We start from the raw sequence: 22,797 nt of genomic DNA, 5'->3' as shown, positions 1-22,797 counted from the left end.
AGTCAAATCTCCATCTGCTGACAGACAAAAAAGTTCAGCCAACCACTCCCCTCCATAAGGGAAGTAATGTCAGAGTACTTTGTCCATCCCACAGCACCCCACATCTGCTGACAGAAGTTATACCTAGTTCCTGGGCTGCTATAAGACACTGAAGACAAGTGAATAAAAATCCTTTTAAAAAAAAATCAGCAGCCTAGGGTTAAACTGCATTACAATAAAGAGTCAAAACAGGTGAGAAATTTTACCAATTACTTTTGTAGTATCTTCAATGAAAAGTACTACTAGTCACAATGATTTAATTTTATAGTCCATTGTAAGGGACAAGACTAGATAGTTAAGATTCCAGAGTCTCTGAAGGTCACCTTACCTGTCCTGCACTGGGGAAAAGTGGTTTTGTAACTGGAGGCTGTGGGGAGGGTGCTGCTACAGCAGGAGCTGGAGGTCTATTAAGAATGCCTGGTGCTGTCACAGGCTGTGCTTGTGTCATGGGAGGCATACCAGGGCGAGGACCAACAGGTGGTGGCATACCTATGAAAATAGGAAAGAATCTGTAATAAAAACTCAAGCACAGGTGAATAGAAATATTCCTTTTTAATCACTATTCCAGAATGTTTTTAAAACAATATGTATAGTCTTGACATAGATAAGCCTGTAACATCAATGTACATTTTATCAGCTTGTAGAGACACAAATTAAATACATATGCATGTATAGTAAAAATTACCACACTTACTTATAAGAAAGACTGAAGTTTTGTCACCTCCACCTTACAATTACAGATTCAATTTTGAGAGACAGGGAAAGGACAGACAGGAGCTTAGCTACCCCGCACCCCCACAACACAGTTGTACAAGTTCTTTCCACTTAACTCCACATGCAACTCAGAGAACCTGTGTAAGATACACTAACTAAATCAAAGCTGCCAACTGAGTGATAAGGCTGCTAGGAAGCCTGGAGAAACTGTCTGTCATTAGTGGAGACTGAACTTATGGGGCTGGTAGCAAAGTGCAAACTCAGAGCAGGCTGTGACTGATTGCTCTACAGAGGACATGGAAATGGCTCCCTTGGACAGCCAATATTGCAGACTATTAAAAGACCAAGTAAGGCAACCAGAAACGCAATTCTGACAGACATATTATACATAAAAGACCTTTAAATTAAGCAACTTAACTCACTTGCAATACTTAGTAGTAAAAAAAAAGATTCAGCCAAACTACTTTTGGACATGTGATTGCCATGGAAGGTTCTCCTAAAATGTTTAGTACAGTTAACAGATGCCCACAATATTGGTTACAAGCAAAACAAGAGAAAGGCTATGCAGCAGTTTTTATAATCTTATAGTTATGATTTAAAGCAAAGCAACGCTTCAACACAAAGAAACACATTAAAATACTCAATCACCTAAACAAAAAGGCTGGAGAAAATTTGTTGTGTAAAATATAAAGCTTCCCGAAATAAGACAAAAGGGCTCCCCCAAGCATAGTGTAATATAGTCAATTCTGGACAGGAATAAACTTATTTTGTACAATCTACCTAATGGGTGTGAATCTTCCAGTCTACTCAGCTGAGTTTAAGACTGCACCAATTTCAGCCAGCTGTCAGTAACAGCAGTCAAAACAGTGATGCAGGAATTTCTTTTTTCTAGGATCCTGCAGTCTCAGTCAGCTGCTTTTCACAGCTGTCTGTGTTTAAAACCTTGATGCAGAAACTTCCTTATGAAGTGCTTTACACATAGCTAGGCTAGAGAGGGAAGACTAAAATGCTAATTAGTAACCTTCTACAGTTTTTCCACAGCTGCCACAGAGACACCCCCCCCCCCCCAAAAAAGGGGAAACGGGAAGAGATGTGACTAGAAGAGAGAAAAAATGCAGCGAGAAGGGCCAAAAGAAGGATATTGGAGGGGGGAGAGCAGATAATGAAAGAGGAAAAATAACTCTCCACATTTTCCGTCTCCAATAAATAAATGTTTACTGATTAAAAATGTTAGTTTGCCACCAAATTCTACCCTTTATCTTTGTGGAAAGCCATCACTGAATTCTACAGAGATCTAGTATGAAGTATGGGTAGTATACAGCCCGATTTTTAATCATATGAACCCAAGAACCCCAAGTTAAATAAAAGATATAATTTAGCTCACCACAGTATGAGTTCGACATCACTGACCTACCTGGTGGCATACCAGGCATAAGAGGGGGTATTCCTGGCCCTGGAGGCATCATCCCACCCATTGGCATCATCCTATTAAAATATAAAAGAGAGACTAATATGAACACTAATGATCTCCTATTGAGACCATTGGCATATACTAATATTAAGCTAGAGATGTTGCAAGTAACCTAGTTATTTCCACCGATAGAGGAACTCAAGTCATCTTGACTCTCAGTAGACAAACCAATCCCCAATACAAGAGGTTCCACTGTTAACAGGAAGAGAAACAGTTTTCATGTGGGACTCAATTCCTTAAGGTGACATCAATCAGATTTAATATCAGACTGCCAGGCCTAGTCTCTCCATTAAAAAGGTACTCCAGCATGTCCTTTTCAATTAATTGGCTCAGTTTCAGTGTAAGTGGCCTACTAATAAATTGTATACCGAGTGTACTGCTAAGCTAATTAGTACCCCACTAACAAAATGCCCAAGGAAATTTGTTTAAATCATGCTGTCACACTATCCCTCATTTTTTAAAGACTCCAGGATAACATAAATGAGAGTCTAACCTTGAACAATGTGTAAAGAGACAGAGTCAACTTGAAATCAAGTTAGTTATATAAAACATTAGTCAGAAGTTTCAGGTAGTACATATGTCTGAGGTCTCAGGCCAATTTTTGTGAATATACAGCCACATCTTCCTATTTTTAAAAAATGTTTCTGCTTCCAATGTTGTCTGACAGACAACCAAACAGGTAAAGATGACCACATAAAGTTCCATCAAATGAACTGAAGAAGGAAACATCAGAAAATCTATTTCCTGTAACTTTGGCTATGCTTTGAACAGCAGAATTGATTGTCCAAGTTGATTGCACCCATCTAAGGTCATGGCTTTTTCTCTGTTCTAAGAATAAATTCCTCTCACCTACTGGTGACATCTTAAGAGGATATGGCTAAAGTTTCCTCTAAGACTGAACACTGGTGTCCCATTGGCCCCTCCTACCATCTGTAGCTGCTAAACTCCATTAAAATAAGCTAAAAAGACATTAAATACTATCCTAATATTACTTTTCAAGGTAAGCAATTTAGTTACCACAGGAATTTTATTAAATGGGAGGCAAGATGTCCACAAAATACCATATGAAGAATGAGGATTCTTAAACTAGAAACACCTGCAACCAAGCTAGGGAAAGTAGTGAAGGCACCCCAGCTCATTAAGAGATTCTCTCAGCAACTCTTGGATGAGGGAGGCCCTCCCATTGTCACCATGAAGATGCATTTAAAAGAAACAGCAGGGATATAATGTTATGAAACGGACATTTGTTTCTTAGAATCTAAAAAGAACGGGGCTAAAGTACAATAAGTCAGAACATATTATTTCATAGGCCAAGACTAGTCTTACATATCCTGATGTTCCCTTATTTAAAAAAAAAAAAAAGAGTGGAAATCTGCTTTAGGTTAAGTTAGGCTTTAAACTGGTAACAATGTAGAGTCATAACTACAATCTATAAGATTGTAATTGGTTTGATAGACTAGTGCAATTTTTTGGCAAATTATGTTCCTTATTATATGGCATAGCATCCATCCATATTAAAGTTTGACAAAGAGCTTTAAGTGCCACTCAGACTAAAAACCAGCAAAAATTGGCAATGTCCTGATTGTAGAATGAAATCCTTCAAGATACACATTTCAAAGCCAAACAGAAAAACACCCACGTAGAATGTAACTGCAATAATCAGACTTATCACCACAGTTTTTTTGGAATTCAAAAATTGTATATTACATTAAGAAAGTCGCTTAAGCTATACATCAACGAATCCTCACCGAAATAATTAAAAATAAAAACAAAAAAAACTCCCACTACTCAGAGGGAGTGATCAAATGAAGCTGCAGACTGCTGCAAAATAAAAGGTGAAGTAGGAAACAAGACAGCTATTGTAACGTTATCTCCCTTTGTTTTGTCTTATGGATCCAGATAGAGATCCCTTATTATTCTTAACAATGAAAACCTCAAACTGTGCACTATACAAAACCTAAAGTTACATAACACAAATACTGAATGAGAGGGGCTCAATATGACAGGTTTCATTTGACATAAAATGGCATAATGAATGTACCTAAATTACATTATTAATTAAATGCTTACATGTTTTCACCGCAAAATGACTGCATGTACTTTCTCTGTTGATGTAATCTGTGAAAATGTATGACAAAAATCAAAAAATCTACCTGTGATTTTCCAAACACATTGTGATAGGGTGTTATGTGTCAACCCCATTAACAGTTTAAAAATTTATCTGTACACTCTAGAACCAGTCTGTATAAATCTCATTTAACAAAATCTTAAACTGACTAACAAGCTTGTTCCTGGTTGGATCCACAACTGATGAGAACAAGAGAAACTCTGATACAATAATGTATATACACAGCACACAAATTTTGACAATGGGTTCACGGAAGGGTTTAAAAAACCAGCAAGTCAAGATTTTACATCCAATTGTATTAACTAGGGGGCGGAAGGAGGAGCAACACCATCACCACATTTGCATATGACCTGCTAAATTTTAGTGACATTTTGCTGTTGTGGTATAGCCTTCCAGGCCCTATGTTAATTTTAAAATTAACAAAAGTTTATAAACCCCCCCGAAGTTCTACAGAGGTTTTGATTTTTTTCTAAAACAGTTAAAAGCCGCTAATGACAGATTTAGATAGCAAATCGCTAGTGTGCAAAAACCACTGCATGAACACAGGCCAACTGATTAAGCCTGTTTTTACTCACCCAGGTGGCATTCCTGGCATAACTGGAGGCATTCCTGGCATCATTGGTGGAACACCTGCCATCAAGGGTGGTATACCTTTAAATTGAAAATAATTTTTAGATGAGTAATAGATTTATCAGTCTTGCATCTGAAGAAGTGGGTATTCACCCACGAAAGCTCATGCTGCAAAACGTCTGTTAGTCTATAAGGTGCCACAGGATTCTTTGTTGCTTTTACAGATTTATCAGTGTGAGACTTCAGACAAACAAGACTGGATCAACTATCTGCATAAAAAGGATTTTTCTCTAAAGTTTGTAACACTGCTTGAAGATACATTTTGATGAGTTTTCAAGGATGAAGGCAGGTATCCTCTCTACATTTGGACACGTGATCAGAAAACTGATCTTCTATCACTAAGGGACAGAGACTCTCTACCCCTTGATATAAGTGTTCACATAATCTAGCATTTTGTCAGAAATTTAGCCAGCCTAGAGATAGTAATACCTTACTCTTATATAGCCATTTTTATCAGTAGACCCCAAAGCACTCAATAGTCTTAAGTGTAATTCTCCTCACAACACGTCTGTGAAGTAGGGAAGTATTAGTTTCCCATCTGTAGGACACAGCAAGGCTAAAGGACTTCCCCCAAGGTGACTCAGGAAGTCTGTGGCAAAGCAGGGAATTGAACCCAAGTTTCCCAAGTCTTAGGCTAGTGGTCTAACCACTTACATACTAGGCTCCCTCACTAGGGCATTTTCTCTCCTTGACAGAGCAACTCCTTCCTTAAATAGCAGTTTCCAACCACAGTGAAATTCTTAAATGGCATCAGGACACTGGTTAATGAAAGCTTTTCCAATATAGCAGATGTAGGCATGTTCATCACTTTTAGTGTCAAAACAAAGTCAATTTATATAGTATATAAAAGCAGAAAAGTATCAAGGGTAACACGGATAGACAATGTGGACAAGAAAGCCCTGTCTAAGGAATGGAAGTGCAAATGACGTACAAATTACAGACTCTCTAAAAATCTGGACTAGGAATATGATTAAATATGAAGAGTACATCTAGTCATGTAGAATTGAACCTCAATTAGGCTTTTATGTGAATAGAGTCAAAATTAATCCCTTTATTGCTACTATTTGGAGGGATTTTTGTTTAATAAGTTATTCACAACACAAAGACTACCCTGTCATTAAATAAAAAGAACCCATCAGTGACATTTAGCTTTTCATGTTTATGGATTGTAACAGGTCAGGAGCCAGACAATCCTGTTCAATTTATAAGACCCACCTGAGAAGGGGACAGGTGTTTTCTACAAAGAGCTGAGAGGGCTCAGTGGAAGGGGAACTACAGAAAGAAGTCTGGCTCCCGTGACTCCCCTGGAGCAGAGAGAGAGGGGAGCAGAACGAAAGGCTTCTGGGTCCCAGCAGCTTGCATTGATTGTGAGTGTGTTACTTTGTGAGCTGTGTTTGCATTAACGAAACAGTGCCCTGGAAGAAGGATGTGAAGGACTCTGGGAGTGGCAGAGAGCCCCTCCTAGGAAGGCTGGGAGAACCACAGGCAGGTAATTGGCCCAGGAACTGAAGGGAAACCAAGGCAGCAGCCAGCCTGAAGCTAGACCAGAAAGGTGGCACTATGACAATTTTTCCTTGATTGGTACCTCACTTCAGCAATCCTTCTATCACTATTGTGACATTTCTTAATGTTATATTTTCTTCAAGAAAGAAGATGTCAGGACAGCTGTGCTTAAGCATCAGTCATAAGTTATACTGTCATATCTAAGTGTGTTGTGAAGGTGTCAGACCACCATCCTAGAGTTAAAGTAGCATCTCAATAGAAGTATTTGTTTTTTCTATGTCTAGCTTTAAAAGCCTATGCTACCTGGGGGTATTCCTGGTGCACCTGGCACAGGAGGCAATCCCGGTTGTGCCATTGGGGGCATGTATCCCTGTTGTGGTTGTACTGGTTGTGGCTGAAATGAGGTTGAAGCTGTAGATTCATCATCATCATACTCATCAGAATCATCTTGTTGTTTCTTCTTCTGGCTCTCTGCTAAAGAAATTTAATTAACACTGTCAGATTAAGAACACAAATCTACAGAGTTTAAGAGCATAGGATTTCATCTACTACCTAGGTGTTCCAATTTGAAACCAACTGTAAACCACCTTGCTAGTAATATGCAACTATGCATTTTAGGAAGAAGGAAACATTTTACATAACCCTTCCTCCCTTCTGTTTGTGTGTATGAATTGCTAAAGTGGGGCAAGAAACCCTACCAGGATCATTCTTAAGAATTGCCACCTAGGTCTGCATACCACAGCTTAACCTACGCAGTAGGGCTCCAGGGAGTAGGATATAATGCCAGGGAAGTTCACAAAGGCATTCTTAGCATCCAAGAAGTCCAAACTTCTATACTATTTATGCTGTTTTTCTTCTATCCACCCTCAAGTCACAGTTCCTGCTATGGATAATCCTTTTCCAGACAGGTACTCGACAAAGTAGTTACCTTTGGCTAGGAGAAAATATCACTAGTCACTTAAGTGGCCAGCAAAGCCTATCAAAGTAGTTACAGAATGTACCAACTGCTCTATCTGAACCTAAATCACTGATGATATCTCTTACTTCCACTACCTAAAGAGCAAGGCAGCTATACCAATCAAATCTGAATGGCAATATAAAACCCAGGCCACTGAGGATTTGCCTTCAAACAAATCCTGTTGCTAAACTATTTCCTCAGTACCAGCTTTAATTCTATATATAAAGTAGCTACTTTCACAGAGCACAAATCCCAGCTATTATAGTTTTATGGTTTAAATAGACCTCTGTAAGACACTGCATTTCAGGATCAAAACAGGGCCACTGTAACATTTGTTTCACCACTACAGACAGAAATGCAATTTATACACTCATAGTAAATAGGGATAAAGCTATGCTCCTCTTCATATGCACCTCTACCTCGATATAACACTGTCCTCGGGAGCCAAAAAATCTTACCGCCTTATAGGTGAAACTGTGTTATATCGAACTTGATTTGATCTGCCGGAACGCGCACCCCCCCCCCCCCCCGGAGCACTGCTTTACCGCGTTATATCTGAATTCATGTTATATTGGGTGGCGTTATATCAGGGTAGAGGTGTACGCTAATCTAGTTAACATATTATGGTGATAATACAATATAAGTAACTAAACATTCAAGTTTACCCTGAGTTTTTTGTTCAAGTAATCTTCTCCTTTCATCCATGTCTTTTTCTGGAATGCCCTCCATACCATAGATTTCCAGTTCAATGTCTGTTCTTCCAGGAATAGCATTTGGAACAGCATCTATTGTTTCTTTATGCACCTAAACCAAAAAAGTTAGATTCCTTTACTGCAATCAGCTAAGATTTTTGTGACTGACAACATTACTTCTACAGGCAGTGTCAAATCTTACAGATTATTCTGTTAAGGCTATCCTCTTTGTCACCTCGACTCAAACCCATAACAAATGCACATATGTTTAGTTCAACAATTATTTTCTTTTTAAAATCTGTAACTAACATCTACTGGTAACGTCTCTCCCAAACAGCTGCAATTTGTGTTGGTCCCTACATGAAAGTGTTTTGAGCGATTTGTTCTATTACATTTATAATACACGGAACACTTTTTACTCTGTATCAGATTGCTCAATAACCTAACTTTTTTGGAGGGAAGATGTGTCCGATCATACTTTCGCAAGGAAGAGAAGTGTCTTTTAAACTAAGGGAGGCTGCTAAAGAGGGGCACATGCTACTGTACTTTATTTACAGTTTAGCTTAGATAAGATAGATAAGGTTTATCCCTTTTTTTAATACTAGTTAAACAGTTTATGTAATTACATCCTCATGAGGAAAAATTTTAGTCTTAGGCTTGGCCTACACTTAACAGTTAGGTTGACATAGCTACATCTGTCAGGAATGTGAAAAAAAGCACATCCCTGACTGACACAGTTATGTCGACTTACCCCCAGTGTAGACGCAGCTACGTTGATGGCTACCATCATTTTGAGACTTGGTATTCCTAGACAGATGGAAAAACCCTTCAGTCAGCACAGGCTGTGTCTACACTACGGAATCATGCCAGCATTATGCAATGTAGCTATACTGGTATAGTCTCTATAGTTTAAACATATCCATGAATAGGTTCAGACGAAGAAGTGCATTTTCCCTTGTTGATATAAACTACATAGACGTTAAAACCATTTTAGGAACGTGTTTTCTGGAATTAAAACCAACTAATAAATCCTCCCCAGCGTCAAGTGTGAATGAAAGGCCAAGATGATCTGTCTAATCTATATGCTACCATATGCATTTGTGACAGCATTACTAAAACCAGTGAGTTTATTAAAAGGGGTGTATGTTCTTGTATTAGAAACAGAGGAGAGAGACATCAATGTTTCCTAAACAAGGCAACTGCAGCAAAGTTTTGAGATTCTAGCAGTAATAAACAAGTAATCTTAAAAATGTTTTTAATGCAGTATCACTTTAGGGACAAACTGAACATGAGACAAGTTACGCATATATTTAAAAAAAGCCTTACCTGCATACAATGTATAGCTAAACCAGGTCCTGTATACAGTTTCTTATGACATATATGGCATTTAAAGTGCTTTGCTTTTTGATGCTGTATAAGGATTTTCTCATCATCAAAATCCCTGTTGCAATACCTATTCAAGATTATTAAGGACATTCTGAAGCTTTAAGATTTTTGTATGAAGCAGCTTAAAGGAATGGCAAAGGGGAAAAAACCTGGGGAGATAGGCGAGGTCTCTCTAAAGTTTCTGAGACCGTTTTACCGCCTCTCCCCCCCCGCCCTGTCCCAGCAGTTTGCTGCTGACACCGTCATCTATTCCTGCGGAGTCTCCGCCGCTCACCCCATACCCCGGGCTCGCTAGGAGCTCGGCGGCGCTGGCAGGGAGGGAAGACCAGGAAACAAGCAGCAGCAGCCGGACGAAATTCCAAACAGGGCGGTCGGGAGGCAGGCGGAGCAGGCCGCGTCCCGCCGGCGCAGGGAGAAAGGGAGAGCAAAGCCCGAGCCCAGGCCGCCTCCTGGTGAGGGAAGGGCAGGAGAGCGCGGGGCGACTCCCGGTGAAGGACAGGAGGAGGGGGCGGAAGGAGGGCCCGAGACGCGTGCGGAGGCAGATGAAAAAGTGGGGGAGGGAGAAAGAGCGCGAGTGCGGCGCATCCCGGCCAGGAGATGGGGGATGGGCGGGAGCAGAGACTAGGCCACGTTCCGGGCAGTGAGGAGACCAGGCCGCGCTCTCCCCTTTACCGCCCCCCAGTCCCGCCCGGGAAGCCATCCCGTTTTGCGGCAAAGGATATCAGCACCAGGGCTTCAGCTGCTTCTTCTTCTTCCGGCCCATCGCGGTGGCGCTACCGAACGAGAGAAAGGCGAGAAGCAGGGACCAGCCGCTGGCTTTCCAGCGGCCTCTCGGAGGAAGACAAAATGGCCGCCCGGCTCCCTCCTGCCGCCGCCTCCAAGCCCTGGGCGTCCCAGTATGCACCGCGGCAGCCGTGACGAAGCTGTCACGTGACGTCCACCAGGCTCCCTCTACCGAGTCTCTTAACATACACCGCGATTGCCAGCGGCAGCCATTTTGTTTCAACCTCCTTTCCAGTCCCGCCTGGGGGCGTAGACCCCTCTGTCACGACCCCCCTGGTGGCCACAGGGAGCTGATAAGGGTGAGGAGGGAAGGGATTTAAGGTACCCACAGGCTGGTTGGACAGGACAGACTGTGCCATTGTGATGTGGCGTCTGTGCGCCCCTAGGCAACATCAGCAGGTTGCCTCCATACCCCAAGTTGCTGAGGCAGAACAGCAAAACATCACCACAGCCTTATTGCAGGCTTCACATGTCAGCCCACCACAACCAAAACACAGGCCTGTCCCCTGAAAGAAAACACTGTTGCGTTCCCTCAAAATATCAACCATGTCATGAAGAATTACTGCACTGATGCAGTGTCATGGCACTAAGGCAAAATGGCAGGAATCTCATCCCCTCAAAACAAGGCCTAAGTGGCAAACTTGACCATCCCAGCATGGAGACCAAGGAATGAACTATTAGCAGTGGTCCCCAACCTGGTGACCGCAGGCACCATGGTGCCCACCGGGGCATCTATGTGCGCCTGCGTACTGGCTGGGGGACAAGCATCTGCTGAAATGCCGCCGAAAAGTGGCGTCAACAAGAGGTGTTGCCGCTAAAATGCTGCTGATTTTCAGCAGCATTTCAGTGGCAACTGCTCTTGACGTTGCCGCTTCTCGGCGGCATTTTGGCGGATGCTTGTCCGCTGGCCATGGTCCTCAGTGGCTCGTCGTCCAGCGCCTGCCACCCAGAAAAGGCTGGGGACCACTGAACTATAGAGACTGAACCATCATTGTCACCAAAAGAGGTGATCACACTAAATTTGTCCTTGAGGCATATTGGCTGGGCTGTTTGGAGAAGCTTGCATCACTGTTGGTCAATACCATAGTCATTCTAAGGATAAGCAGAGGATGTCATACCTATGGACATAAATTGTACTTTAAAATTCACATGTGAAATGGTAATTGACAAGATATTTTTTTTCTTTGCAAAAAAATAATAATTTGCTTATAAAAGTATAGAAGAGATTTGAGGAATACAAAAGAGCACTTTAACCCTCTGCTGTAAAATTTAGGGATTTTCCTGCAAAGGATAAATTGATAGGAGTGTGGGAATTTAAACAGTTCAGAATGAATTTTAATTTAAAAATCGACCATGTAAACATATTCAGTAAAATCCTTCCTCCTAAGAAAGAGAGGGAGACGTCAAAAGATCCTAAATGAAAGATTGTCCCTCCAAACTGAATGAGGGCAAGTCTGGAAGGGGGTGGGGGGGAATAGATTCAGAGCTGCCAAATTGGGAGCTCTTGAAGTGAGAGAGATTTTCAGATTTGTACCGAAATTGTAAATATCTCATGGGAAAACACACAGCAACATCTTCCACCCCCATAGGCAGAGGCTGCGACACCAGCCGTACAATGCATCTGCTTCCCAGGAGCTGATAGAGCTGGAGCAGTAGTTCTACGAAGCGGGGTTAGTGTGAAAGGCAGGAGAGGAAACAAGGGCAGCCGGAACCTGGGTGTTTGTGGCGTGAGCGGAGCAGGAAGACGAGCACCGTACGGCAGGAGACGAGGGGGCGGATTTCGTTGCTACACACGAAGAGCGGCTGAGCTGGGGGAAGATGCTGCCGGCTCTGCAGGAGTCTGTGGATGGGGACGAGAGGGAGCTGGAGAGCAGCGAGGAAGGGGGCGGCCCGGCCGAGGAGCGGAGGCCGGAGCGGTTCAGTAACAGCTACTACTGTCTGTACGGCTACCGGTGCCACAGGTGAGGGGCTGGATGGATTCCGCCTCCCCAACCCGCTCCCCCCCTTCCCTAGGGAGGGCCCGGCAGAGTCCAAAGTGAGCTGCAGGTGCCATCTCCCTCCCCTCACACTGCTGCCTGCTGTCAACAGATGATGCAGCTGGAGGGGGAACAAGGGCAGGAGAGAGCGAGGCCACTGTTAGTTGCCTTTAATTCCGGGAGTGAAGGGAAGGAATAGGATGCAGTGAGGGTGACTGAGACTTGTAAAGGTTTGGAGTGTGGTTTCCAAATAAAGGGGATTTAATCCATCTGGTTAATTACAGCTCCTATTCTGGTCCCAGTGGTCTCCATGGCAACAAAGGGGGAAGCGGTAGACATGGTCTATCTTGACTTTAGTAAAGCTTTTGATATTGTCGTGGCTGACCTTCTCATAAACAAATTAGGGAAATGCAACCTAGATGGGGCTACTATAAGATAGGCGCAAAACTGGTTGGAAAATCGTTCCCAGAGAGTAGTTATCAGTGGTTCATAGTCATGCTGGAAGGATATAACAAATGGGGTCCCGCAGGGATCAGTTCTGGGTCCAATTCTGTTCAATACCTTCATCAATTATTTAGATAATGGCATAGACATACACTTATGAAGTTTGCAGACGATACCAGACTGAGAGGGGTCACAAGTGCTTTGGAAGATAGGATTAAAATTCAAAATGATCTGGACAAACTGGAGAAATGATCTGAAGTAAATAGGATGAAATTCAATAAGAACAAATGCAAAGTTCTCCACTTCGGAAGGAACAATCAGTTGCACATATACAAAATGGGAAATGACTGACTAGAAAGGAGTACTGCGGAAAGGGATCTGGGGGTTATAGTGGACCACAAGCTACATATGAGTCAACAATGTAACACTGTTGCAAAAAAAGCGAACATCATTCTGGGCTGTATTAGTAGGAGTATTGTAAGCAAGACACGAGAATTAATTCTCCCGCTCTACTCCGTTCTGGTTAGGCCTCAGCTGGAGTAGTGTGTCCAGTTCTGGGTGCCACATTTCAGGAAAGATGTGGACAAATTGAAGAAAGTCCAGAAAAGAACAAGAAAAATGATTAAAAGGTCTAGAAAATGTGGCCTATGAGGGAAGATTGAAAAACATTGGGTTTGTTTAGTCTGGAAAAGAGAAGACTGAGACGGGACATGGTAACAGCTTTCAAGTACATAAAAGGTTGTTACAAGGAGAGAGAAGAATTGTTCTCCTTAACTTCTGAGGATAGGACAAGAAGCAATGGGCTTAAATTGCAGCAAGGGAGGTTTAAGTTGGACATTAGGAAAAACTTCCTGTCAGGGTGGTTAAGCACTGGAATAAATTGCCTATGGAGATTGTGGCATCTCCACCATTGGCGATTTCTAAGAGCAGGTTAGACAAACACCTGTCAGGAATGGTCTAGATTACTGGTTCCCCAACTTGTTCCGCGGCTTGTGCAGGGAAAGTCCCTGGCGTGCCGGGACAGTTTGTTTACCTGCCGCGTCCGCAGGTTTGACCGATCGCGGCTCCCAGTGGCTGCGGTTCGCTGCTCCAGGCCACTGGGAGCTGCTGGAAGAGGCTGCCAGTACGTCCGTTGGCCTATGCCACTTCCAGTAGCTCCCATTGGCCTGGAGCAGCAAACCGCGGCCAATGGGAGCTGCGATCAGCCAAACCTGCGGACGCGGCAGGTAAACAAACCGTCCCGGCCTGCCAGGGGCTTTCCCTGCGCAAGCGGTGGAACAAGTTTGGGAACCACTGGTCTAGATAATACTTAGTCCTGCCATGAGTGCAGGGGACTGGACTATATGACCTCTTGAGGTCTCTTCCAGTCCTATGATTCTCTGATAGCGTGTGTGTTTCCACTGCTCTACCACAGCCTAGCTGAGTTTGAGCTCTGGTTGAGTAGGACTTATTTGTGCAGGGTGAGGAGATGAAAAACGGAAAGATGAGTGGGACAATACCAGATTTTGGTGAGGAGCGGATTATTCTCACCCTTGCTTTGGCACCAGAACACATTGTATTTTGCGGACAGCTCCAAATGCAGACTACTCATAAAGTGGGCATCTAGATAGGAAACTAAGGGATTCCAGGTAATGTTCTTGAAAGGTATATGATTGACAGCACTGAAGCAGGAGGTTTTCAGAGCACAGGCAACGGCAGTACTAGGCTTTTCTACATTGGTCTAGCTAAACTGAGAGGTGGGGAACCCATCCTTAGGTCTGAGAAGGAGTCCACCCTCCCTATCTATTCAGTTCTTAGCTGCTCTACTGCATTTTTTGTCTCCGCTGGGATAGAGAATAACAAGTAATTTCTTCCCCTCCTTGTTACCCCCTTTGTCCTCCACTCCACAGTACTTTCAAAGGCTACTTCCACTCTGCACCATCCACACAATACTTTCTCCTCGGCCCTGTTTAGTGATAATAGACCTGTATACATGTTGTGTATCCATATTTAATGTCAGTCATAAAAATGCCTTGATTTTCAGTTCATCAGAGCAGGCTGCTGCCAGTGATGATGGAAGTCCGAGCAGTGCAACACCAGAAACTCCCTCTGCTGAAGACTTTAGGTAAAACAAACACGGCAGAACCACTTAAGCACCCTGGTTTCTCATTCAGTTTCTAATTCAGAGCTTTTGACATCTTGGTATTTGGGTAGATACGGAAAGGAATACAGAGTTAGACAATACATTCCGCATCAGAAATACAAAGCCCCCGAAAGCCATATTGAATTCACCTGGGCATTTTTTTCTGGGTGGTTTTTTTTTTTCTATTAAACACCAAGATGATAATGGACATATACACCAAATGGAATTTCTGAGTTGGGTGAGTGGAGGCTTAGAATAATAGACCAATGCAAATTATACTCCTTGGGTTCACACTCATTTCTTTTATACTACTACTAATTCTTAGTGTATCTACATAATTTTAGGTCTTTGAATGTAAATAATTAACGATTCATCAGAGCAGGGGAACAGGACCTGGTGTCTCCCCTCAGACCCCTTCTCCAATGTCTTGTTATTTATAATACAGTGGAATAGCTTAAACAGGAGAGATTGAAAGAGCCTCACATCAGAATATCCCATAGCCCAATGGTTAGAGCACTTTCCTAAAAGGTTTAGGAGACCCCTCTTCAGATCCTTTCCCTCCCTCAATCAGAGGGGGAACTGAACCGAAGCTGGGTCTCCCATGTCCCAGGTGAGCGCTCAAACCACTGGGATAAAAGTTCTCAGGTGGGCACTACAGCCACCTCCTCCTCCAGCCATTTTGTGTGGAGTTGGGTATCTACCTATGCCAGTCTCACAAGAAACACCTTAGGTGCCCAAACTAAAGGAGAGGGGTTGCCGGTTATGAGTCACTAGAAGAGATAGGTGTCTGTCTCCCTAAGAAGCCTCCCTGCAGCCTGGATTTAAGCACTTATTTCCCTTAGAGGGACAGAGCTTAGGATACACCCCTTCCTTGGCTTCCCCCAAGGACTAGCTTAGGTGACTCCTCACCTAGCATGCTGGCTTTTGTGAATTACATTCTAAGGTGCCTATCTCGCCCCATTCTTTGATTAGGGAGCCTCAGCTAACTCAGGGCTTTCTGAATTGCAGTGTTATTCCTGTGATTTTGCAGGCACCTAAAAGTTAGGCGCCGTGATGCTTGTTGTCACAATGCCCAAGTCCCTTTGTGAGTCCGGGCCTACGCGACATGCTATTGAGTAAATCTGTGTCAATTGATACTAGAATTAAAGAATCCCAATTTAGTGAACAAGACACTGAACACATTTCTGACTTGCCATAGGTCAGATAATGTGTTAGAGGCAGTGCCAGGAACAGATTCCAGAAGTCCTGACTCAGCCACTGCTATAACCATAAGGAAGCACTCCTCCTCACATGACATGTGCTGGAGTCAGGCACATGCCCAGTTAGAGAATTAAAATAGTTTACTCTTCTTCTCACTAAGAATTTTATCTTGTTTTCAAAGCCTCTCCTTGGTGGATACTAACTTACCAGCTGAAGCAGAGACAGAATTACGCAGTTTTATTGCTAAGCGTCTTATTAAAGGAGCACTTTTTGAGGGGATGGGTAATGTTGCATCTGTGGAGTTGAGGTAAGAGTAAAATGTACTGTTTTTAATTTATGATAAACATGGGAAGTGATAAGAAATGCTGGCAGTCTCACTAAGTTTACCATCTGCTGCTGCATATGAGTTTAATCCTGATTGCAGCTAATCAGCCTGTCAAAGCATATGTAAGGCTCTCAGTTTAGTTATGTGCTAGTAGCATTTGCCTTAGATTTCCTTTAGGTGGCAGTGAAAAACTGCAAACATATTAAATTGTGATACATTAGTTTTGATTAGGTTGTTCTGATCACACTTTCTGTGCAGTTAACAAGGAGGAAAAGATCTAGGAAGGTTGTATATGTGATGCTATGTGCAGGTTATATTGGGGGTTAGCAGTTTTTTAAATAAATCACACACACACACACACACACTATATATAATGTGTATATAATTATATACAATGTGTATGATTATATATAAACAGAGAGAGAGAGAGTGAATACATATTGTAGTTGACTCTCACTCCTTTACACATGGCCTTTATTTCTAAAGTCAGTTTATCTTTTGTAGCCTTGTTGGAAAATATGAACAATTGTGTTTTTTTTTAAAAGAGGTTATAAATAGGATAGTTAAAACTTGCATTTATTTATTTCAGTCAAAGGTAATCAGAATGACATTACTGTTCTGAAAGCAAGAGTATTCTTTTGGGGTCAGGACAGAATTATTTTGATCAAGGTGAAAAACCATAGCGATTCAAAATCTAAATCTTAATCATTATCTGATTATTCACAAATTTATATAAAACGTAGGATAGGAAATCTTGACCCAAATGAAGTCAATGGCAAAACTTCCGTTGACTTTAGGAGGGTCAGGATTTCACCTATGGTCAGTGGCTGGTTAAATTCTAATGTGAGATACAAAATGAGATTCATTTAGAACATTCATTACTTTATTTGGCACATCTGCATCTGATTAATTCATTAATTAATTTTTTTCTGTCTCTAGCATACCAGAATTTCGAGTTGGTTGTTATTACTGTCTTCTCCAACAAGAAAAGCTTCTAGAAACAGCAACAGTGGAATCAAATATCAGCCCTCCAGAGTATGTCACTTGTTTCTTAGGCGGCTCAGAGAAAGGGCTCGAGCTATATCCTTTCCTTAACCTCTCTTTATTTGGGTGTAGGGAAAGAGCATATGAAAATAACAAGTAGCGTGTTTACCCCATTAACTTTGAAACCTTTTCCAGAGCTCCTGCCAATTCCTTGAATTCATTGACTACTAGCCTACTTGTACACATCTTCCAGAGTATAACTGAAAATGTGATTACCTACTATATATTAAATGGGCAAAGCACAAGTCTCAATTTACACATCTTATTTCCTTAAGAGGATACTTTCAGACTTGAGTTGGACATATATGTTCAAGGCCTGAAGACTAACCTTGATTCAGAGGTAAGATCTAATTCTATGACTGAATTTTTTTTAAATGGTAAAGATGACATTTTATGAACTGTTAACAAATCAGCCCTATAAAATCAGGTTATCCGCTCGCCAATGATCTGAGCAGATCCTTAGGTTCTTGTCAAATCAGGCAACAGAATTAGAGAATGTAGAGAGTTCAGTACTTTGTCCGGACTCTCAGGGTGTGCAGCAAGGGCACTCGCACTGAGGACACAACTTAGTTCTTGCGGTGTACTTTGTGGTTACCGGTACGACCCAGAATTTTGGTAAACATATTCAGTTCTCTGTTCACTTCCCCAAAGTCGAAAAGGTAACTGGTAGGCCATTTATCTATCCCAAAGGTTATAAACACTTATGCTAACTTGCTCTCGCTAATCATAAAGGTAATAATTGGAGATATACCAATCTCCTAGAACTGGAAGGGACCTTGAAAGGTCATCAAGTCCAGCCCCCTGCCTTCACTAGCAGGACCAATTTTTGCCCCAGATCCCTAAGTGGCCTCCTCAAGGATTGAACTCACAACCCTGGGTTTAGCAGGCCAATGCTCAAACCACTGAGCTATCCCTCCCTCCTGTATCATAGAGGATACAGGCCTGTAGGTTCCTTGCATTACAGCCAAATATAATGAAATAATATCTACTGAAATATAAACCAAAATAATATAATCAAACTAATAAAGAAAAGCAGATTATATAATATAGCAAGCTGACAGGCTAGCCCCATGGGCTACAGAATAAGGATTGATTACTCTGACAAAAAGTTAGTACAGTACATGAAAGACCAACATAAACAGGAGGAAATGAGCAACTGTCTATATTCTATACAGTGAAACAAGTGCATACCCTAAGTGCTGCCCACCATACAAGTTAAACAAATGGAAACAGCAGACTTTCTTTCCCAAGCACAGTAATCTTAAGGGTTACTTGTGACACTAATAGGTAAAGTCAGACAGAAGTGTGAATGAATTGACTAAATCCCTTTAAGAAATTATAATAGCATATGGAAAGGTTAGCAATGAGCATTCAGTCCCCTAACTTTTCTAAGCAGTGGTGACAGGCTGATTTGTTTTTTTATGTGAATAAACTTTGGTGGAGGGGAGGGAGTTCAGGGAATGGAACCCAGGTTCTGACTCCCAGTCCTGTACCCTATCTACTGGACTACACTGCTTGCCTGATACATGTCAGAACAGATTACAAATATAACATGTCATCTTCCTGATTAATATAAAGGTTTTAGAGCCGGTGTTTCATGTCAGTAAGACTTAAAATGCCAAGCTAATGATTTTTGCTGATTGTAGTTCAAAATTAGGAAGGAATTGACATCCAAATTGCATAGTTGGAATGGGTTAGCAATATGCTTATTTTTATACCAGAATCAAAGCTGTAATGTTTCAATTCGTTACAGAAAAGTAATCTGGATACTTATATTAAACCCTACCTAAGAAGTTGGTTTGAGGACTCTGTATGCCCTATCCAGAGGGTAGTGCAGCTCTTCCAGGAGAAACTTGCCTTTTTGTTACATGCTGTAAGTATACATCAAACTAAAACATCATCTGAATATTTTCTAGTCAACTCAGTGATCCTGTTATATTGTAAATGTAGCTTGCATTTGGCTTTTCCATTGTCCCTGAACTGAATGAAGAAAACCTCACCCTTTAGTCAATACAAAGTGATTTTTCTCAGCTATATTACTAAGCCAGTACCAGCTATTTCATTCACCAGTCAGGAATGAACTAGCGTTTTAAAATTAATAATTTTATAGCTGACTTATTTTAAAATTGAATGCTTAGTATTCAACTTATAATTAGAATGAGATAGGCAATAAAAATTCCATTTTGCTCAGACGAGGACAAGGACAGCTAAGTGTCTATGAAATTCATTGTAGAAAGATGCTGAGAACAAAAAAATAAGATGAGTCATATACTGCTAGACAGTGAAAATGAGACGGATGTGGGCAGAATGCTTAACAAGTACGAACTAGTATACTTTTCAAAATGTATAAATAGTTGTAATGAATATGCTGTAGTCTGGAGCACTTATCTAGCTTCTGGTACTTACTAGACTATTTGGAAAAGAACTTAACTAGGATCACTTGTTACTCTTTGCTAGTAATAATAATGAAAATAGTAACAGAAGTGAAATATATACAGCCAACAGCAATCAAATTGTGTTGTGTTTTTTTTTTAAAAGGCTTTAAGTTACACTCCTGTTGAAGTTAAAAATTCAGATGAAAGAACAAAGAAAGATATTCACAGGTAAAGAATATTACTCCTAACCAGAGACAATATAGTCTATACGTTGCTTGGCTTACTGTATGATCCCTTTCCTGGTTTTGCTGTTTGGGTGGAAACTAGCAGTTCACAATAGTTTTGTATGTCAGGTTTCTGAGCGCTGCCAGTCTCCAAGGTCTCATTCAGGAAGGTACAATGACCTCCTTGTGTATAGCCATGACTGAGGAACAGCACAAATCGGTGGTAATAGACTGTAGTGGACCACAGCCTCAGTTCCATAATGCAGGTGAGATCATGGATGGGGATGCTTCCATCAATTTATCCAGCTCATCTTTAGAGAAGGCTCAGCACCCTACGGGATCATACCCAGAAAGTTTTGGGACCTGGCTATCTTGAGAACACCTTTCTTCCCATTTGATATCACACCATATATGATCCACAGAGACACTTGATCTCTGGTTTAAAAGTGAGAGGTCCTAGGGTCTAGAATTTGATCAGCTCTATGATCTACCAAAACTCAGATTAGTTAAGCTTCAGATCAATCCACAGAGCTCACTTTTTCTGTCAGGCTTTTGATGAGTGGTATATAGAGGGATGTGGATGGTTAGATAATTATAGTTATTTTGGGCAAGTAGAATTCTGTTTGATTGGACAGTTTGCTGTATATTTTAACCTTGTTTGTAGTTTTAAAAGCACCTGGAGCTTTGGGAAAGATGTTTCAAAGAAACTTAAAACAAAATCTATTTTCCTGACATCCTAGTTAAAATAGAAAGAAAGGGAGATTAGTTACATTTTCTTTCATTTTCTCATACACATTCTAATCATCTTTTGAATTTTTATGCTTTTGAATATTTATATCATAGGGCAAACATTAGTGGTGTTAGTTACAATTATTGTATGAGTGAGATTAAGTACAGTCACATACATGTGGGTTATGCAGTGCTCTAATGTGCACACACACACATATACACTTTTTCTTTATCTCCTTTTCTTTGTTCCTAAACATATACCAGGAAGCAACAAATTCTGTGACGACTGGATGCAGGCTTTTCTAAATGGTGCTGAAGGTGGAAATCCATTTCTCTTCCGGCAAATAGTGGAGAACTTTAAATTGAAGGTAACTTTGTATACTCGTATGCTTGCCGGAGACAGAAGGGTTACTGAGTATGCAAATAGTCACTTTTGCATGGATATAGTGATAACTGTGAGAGCTTGCCTAGTTCTTGCTGTACTCAGAGTGGACAAGAACAGAATATCCTCTAAAGGAGACACAGACAGATTTAGAAACCAACTTATTTTTTTCTTAAAACAACCTAACTTTAAAATTACAATAGAAACACCCATCAAGAGTTGTAGCTAACTGATTTGTCTACTAATGTATGTAATAAAATTCTCAGACTCTTCCACTTCTCCAAATTCATGTATTGGCATACCTTCCCTACAGATAAAAGAATGAGGAATATTTTCTGTTACTGTGTTTATAGGCCATACAAGACACTAACAACCTGAAGAGGTTTATTCGTCAGGCAGAAATGAACCATTATGCCTTGTTCAAGTGTTTCGTGTTTCTTAAGAACTGTGGCAGTGGAGATGTCCTTCTGAAGATTGTTAAAGTGGAGCAAGCAGAAATGCCAGAAGCCAAAAATGTAATAACTGTCCTTGAGGAATTCATGAGAGAAACAGCAGTAGCCTAAAAATATTAATTTTTGTACTTGCTTTGTACTATTGTATAAATAATTAATTCCTTCTTTGCAGATCAGAATTCACTATTGCAGAAACTTAAATTATATTTGAAAGCATTCAGTCATTTCAAACTTATTTCACATCTGGGTCTTTTTAGAAAAAGCAGCATGAGATTTGCTTCAAATTTTTGAATATAGTGTTTTATACAAATCCAGACATTGTTTTTTCAACACTTACCAGATTCTGCAAGTGATCCTCCTTTTTTGGGAACCACACCATTTTGTTTTTTACTGTCATGTCATAAGAAAAACGTTCACCTGAATGGCAGTGATAGTTTTTAAGCATTTAGAAAATGTTTAATGCATAAGAACTAGTAGAGAGGATCATGACTAAACATTGAGATCAGATTTATTTAAACAAAAAAGTCATATAAAGAACTGCAAACATTTGGATAAATTGCATATAAGTTGCAAGAGATAATAGGTAATATCTTTTATTGGACCAACTTCTATCCAACTTAGTCCAATAAAAGATATTACCTTAGACACTTTGTGTGTCTGCTATCCTGGGACTGACATGGTTACAAAGCAGGGGAGAATCAGGCTAAAATTTGTATAAAGATGAATTTAACTTGGCCATAAAAGTCTGTACTGAATTAAGCTAAGGTCTCAGATATATATATTTCATTTTGAAAATGCATCATTGTACCCCAGCAATGAACTCTCTCACACATGGGAAATACATTTTCTAAACCATAAGTAATTTAGACAGCAAAATATATACACCACTTTGGATGCAGTAGGAGCCAAAACTAAGGGGACCTTTATCAAGATTACAGAGAGGAGGACTGCAGGAATAGTCCTTATGTAGGCAAAAAGGCACATTTGTTTCAGTTGTTTAGCTAGGGAATGCAACCTTTGTACGTATTGTGTTTTGTCATAACTTGACACTTAATGAACTATCCTATTATGAAGAGGTCTCCATCACTAACTATATTTGTAATAATATTACTGAACCAGTAGTGTGACTGCTGTTTGTTTTGTGAGTGGTGTACATCATAGTTAAAAGGTACATGCTTTCTTGTGATATAATCATATCTAATAAAATAAATTAATCTTGA

At 40.9% G+C, this 22,797-nt stretch overlaps 2 protein-coding genes across 11 annotated transcripts in view; one reads left to right on the top strand and one right to left on the bottom strand.

The window, feature by feature from the left end:
• ZNF207 (zinc finger protein 207) overlaps positions 1 to 10,579 on the bottom strand; it is a 26,264-nt gene extending 15,685 nt beyond the window's left edge. For 4 of the 10 annotated variants that reach the window (XR_005588363.1, XR_005588364.1, XM_039500866.1 and 1 more), the window contains exons 1-8: positions 10,244 to 10,571; positions 9,462 to 9,588; positions 8,109 to 8,247; positions 6,789 to 6,959; positions 4,928 to 5,003; positions 4,295 to 4,342; positions 2,138 to 2,238; positions 368 to 528 (exon numbers count right to left, since the gene is read on the bottom strand). Coding sequence is in view for 8 of the 10 variants with exons in the window: in XM_039500866.1 (XP_039356800.1) it covers positions 368 to 528; positions 2,138 to 2,238; positions 4,295 to 4,342; positions 4,928 to 5,003; positions 6,789 to 6,959; positions 8,109 to 8,247; positions 9,462 to 9,588; positions 10,244 to 10,491 (1,071 nt within the window). In the remaining 2 variants the exon portion in view is untranslated. Of the gene's footprint in view, positions 1 to 367; positions 529 to 2,137; positions 2,239 to 4,294; positions 4,343 to 4,927; positions 5,004 to 6,788; positions 6,960 to 8,108; positions 8,248 to 9,461; positions 9,589 to 10,243 lie in introns of all 10 variants that reach the window. The other 6 variants (XM_039500871.1, XM_039500868.1, XM_039500869.1 and 3 more) reach the window with 6 other exon arrangements.
• Positions 10,531 to 22,797, top strand: C15H17orf75 (chromosome 15 C17orf75 homolog). The gene is made up of 11 exons (XM_039500875.1): positions 10,531 to 10,603; positions 11,937 to 12,265; positions 14,748 to 14,828; positions 16,228 to 16,353; positions 17,311 to 17,451; positions 17,698 to 17,755; positions 19,169 to 19,288; positions 19,954 to 20,018; positions 20,144 to 20,280; positions 21,008 to 21,111; positions 21,479 to 22,797. Exons 2-11 carry the CDS (start codon positions 12,123 to 12,125, stop codon positions 21,686 to 21,688), a joined length of 1,185 nt encoding a protein of 394 aa, XP_039356809.1. The 5' UTR covers positions 10,531 to 10,603; positions 11,937 to 12,122; the 3' UTR covers positions 21,689 to 22,797.

The sequence above is a fragment of the Mauremys reevesii genome, linkage group 15 (genome assembly GCF_016161935.1).
Source record: "Mauremys reevesii isolate NIE-2019 linkage group 15, ASM1616193v1, whole genome shotgun sequence".
In the NCBI taxonomy this organism is placed as follows: Eukaryota; Metazoa; Chordata; order Testudines; family Geoemydidae; genus Mauremys; species Mauremys reevesii.
The sequence above is the reverse complement of the archived record's forward strand: the minus strand, read 5'-3'. Positions and strand labels throughout refer to the sequence as shown.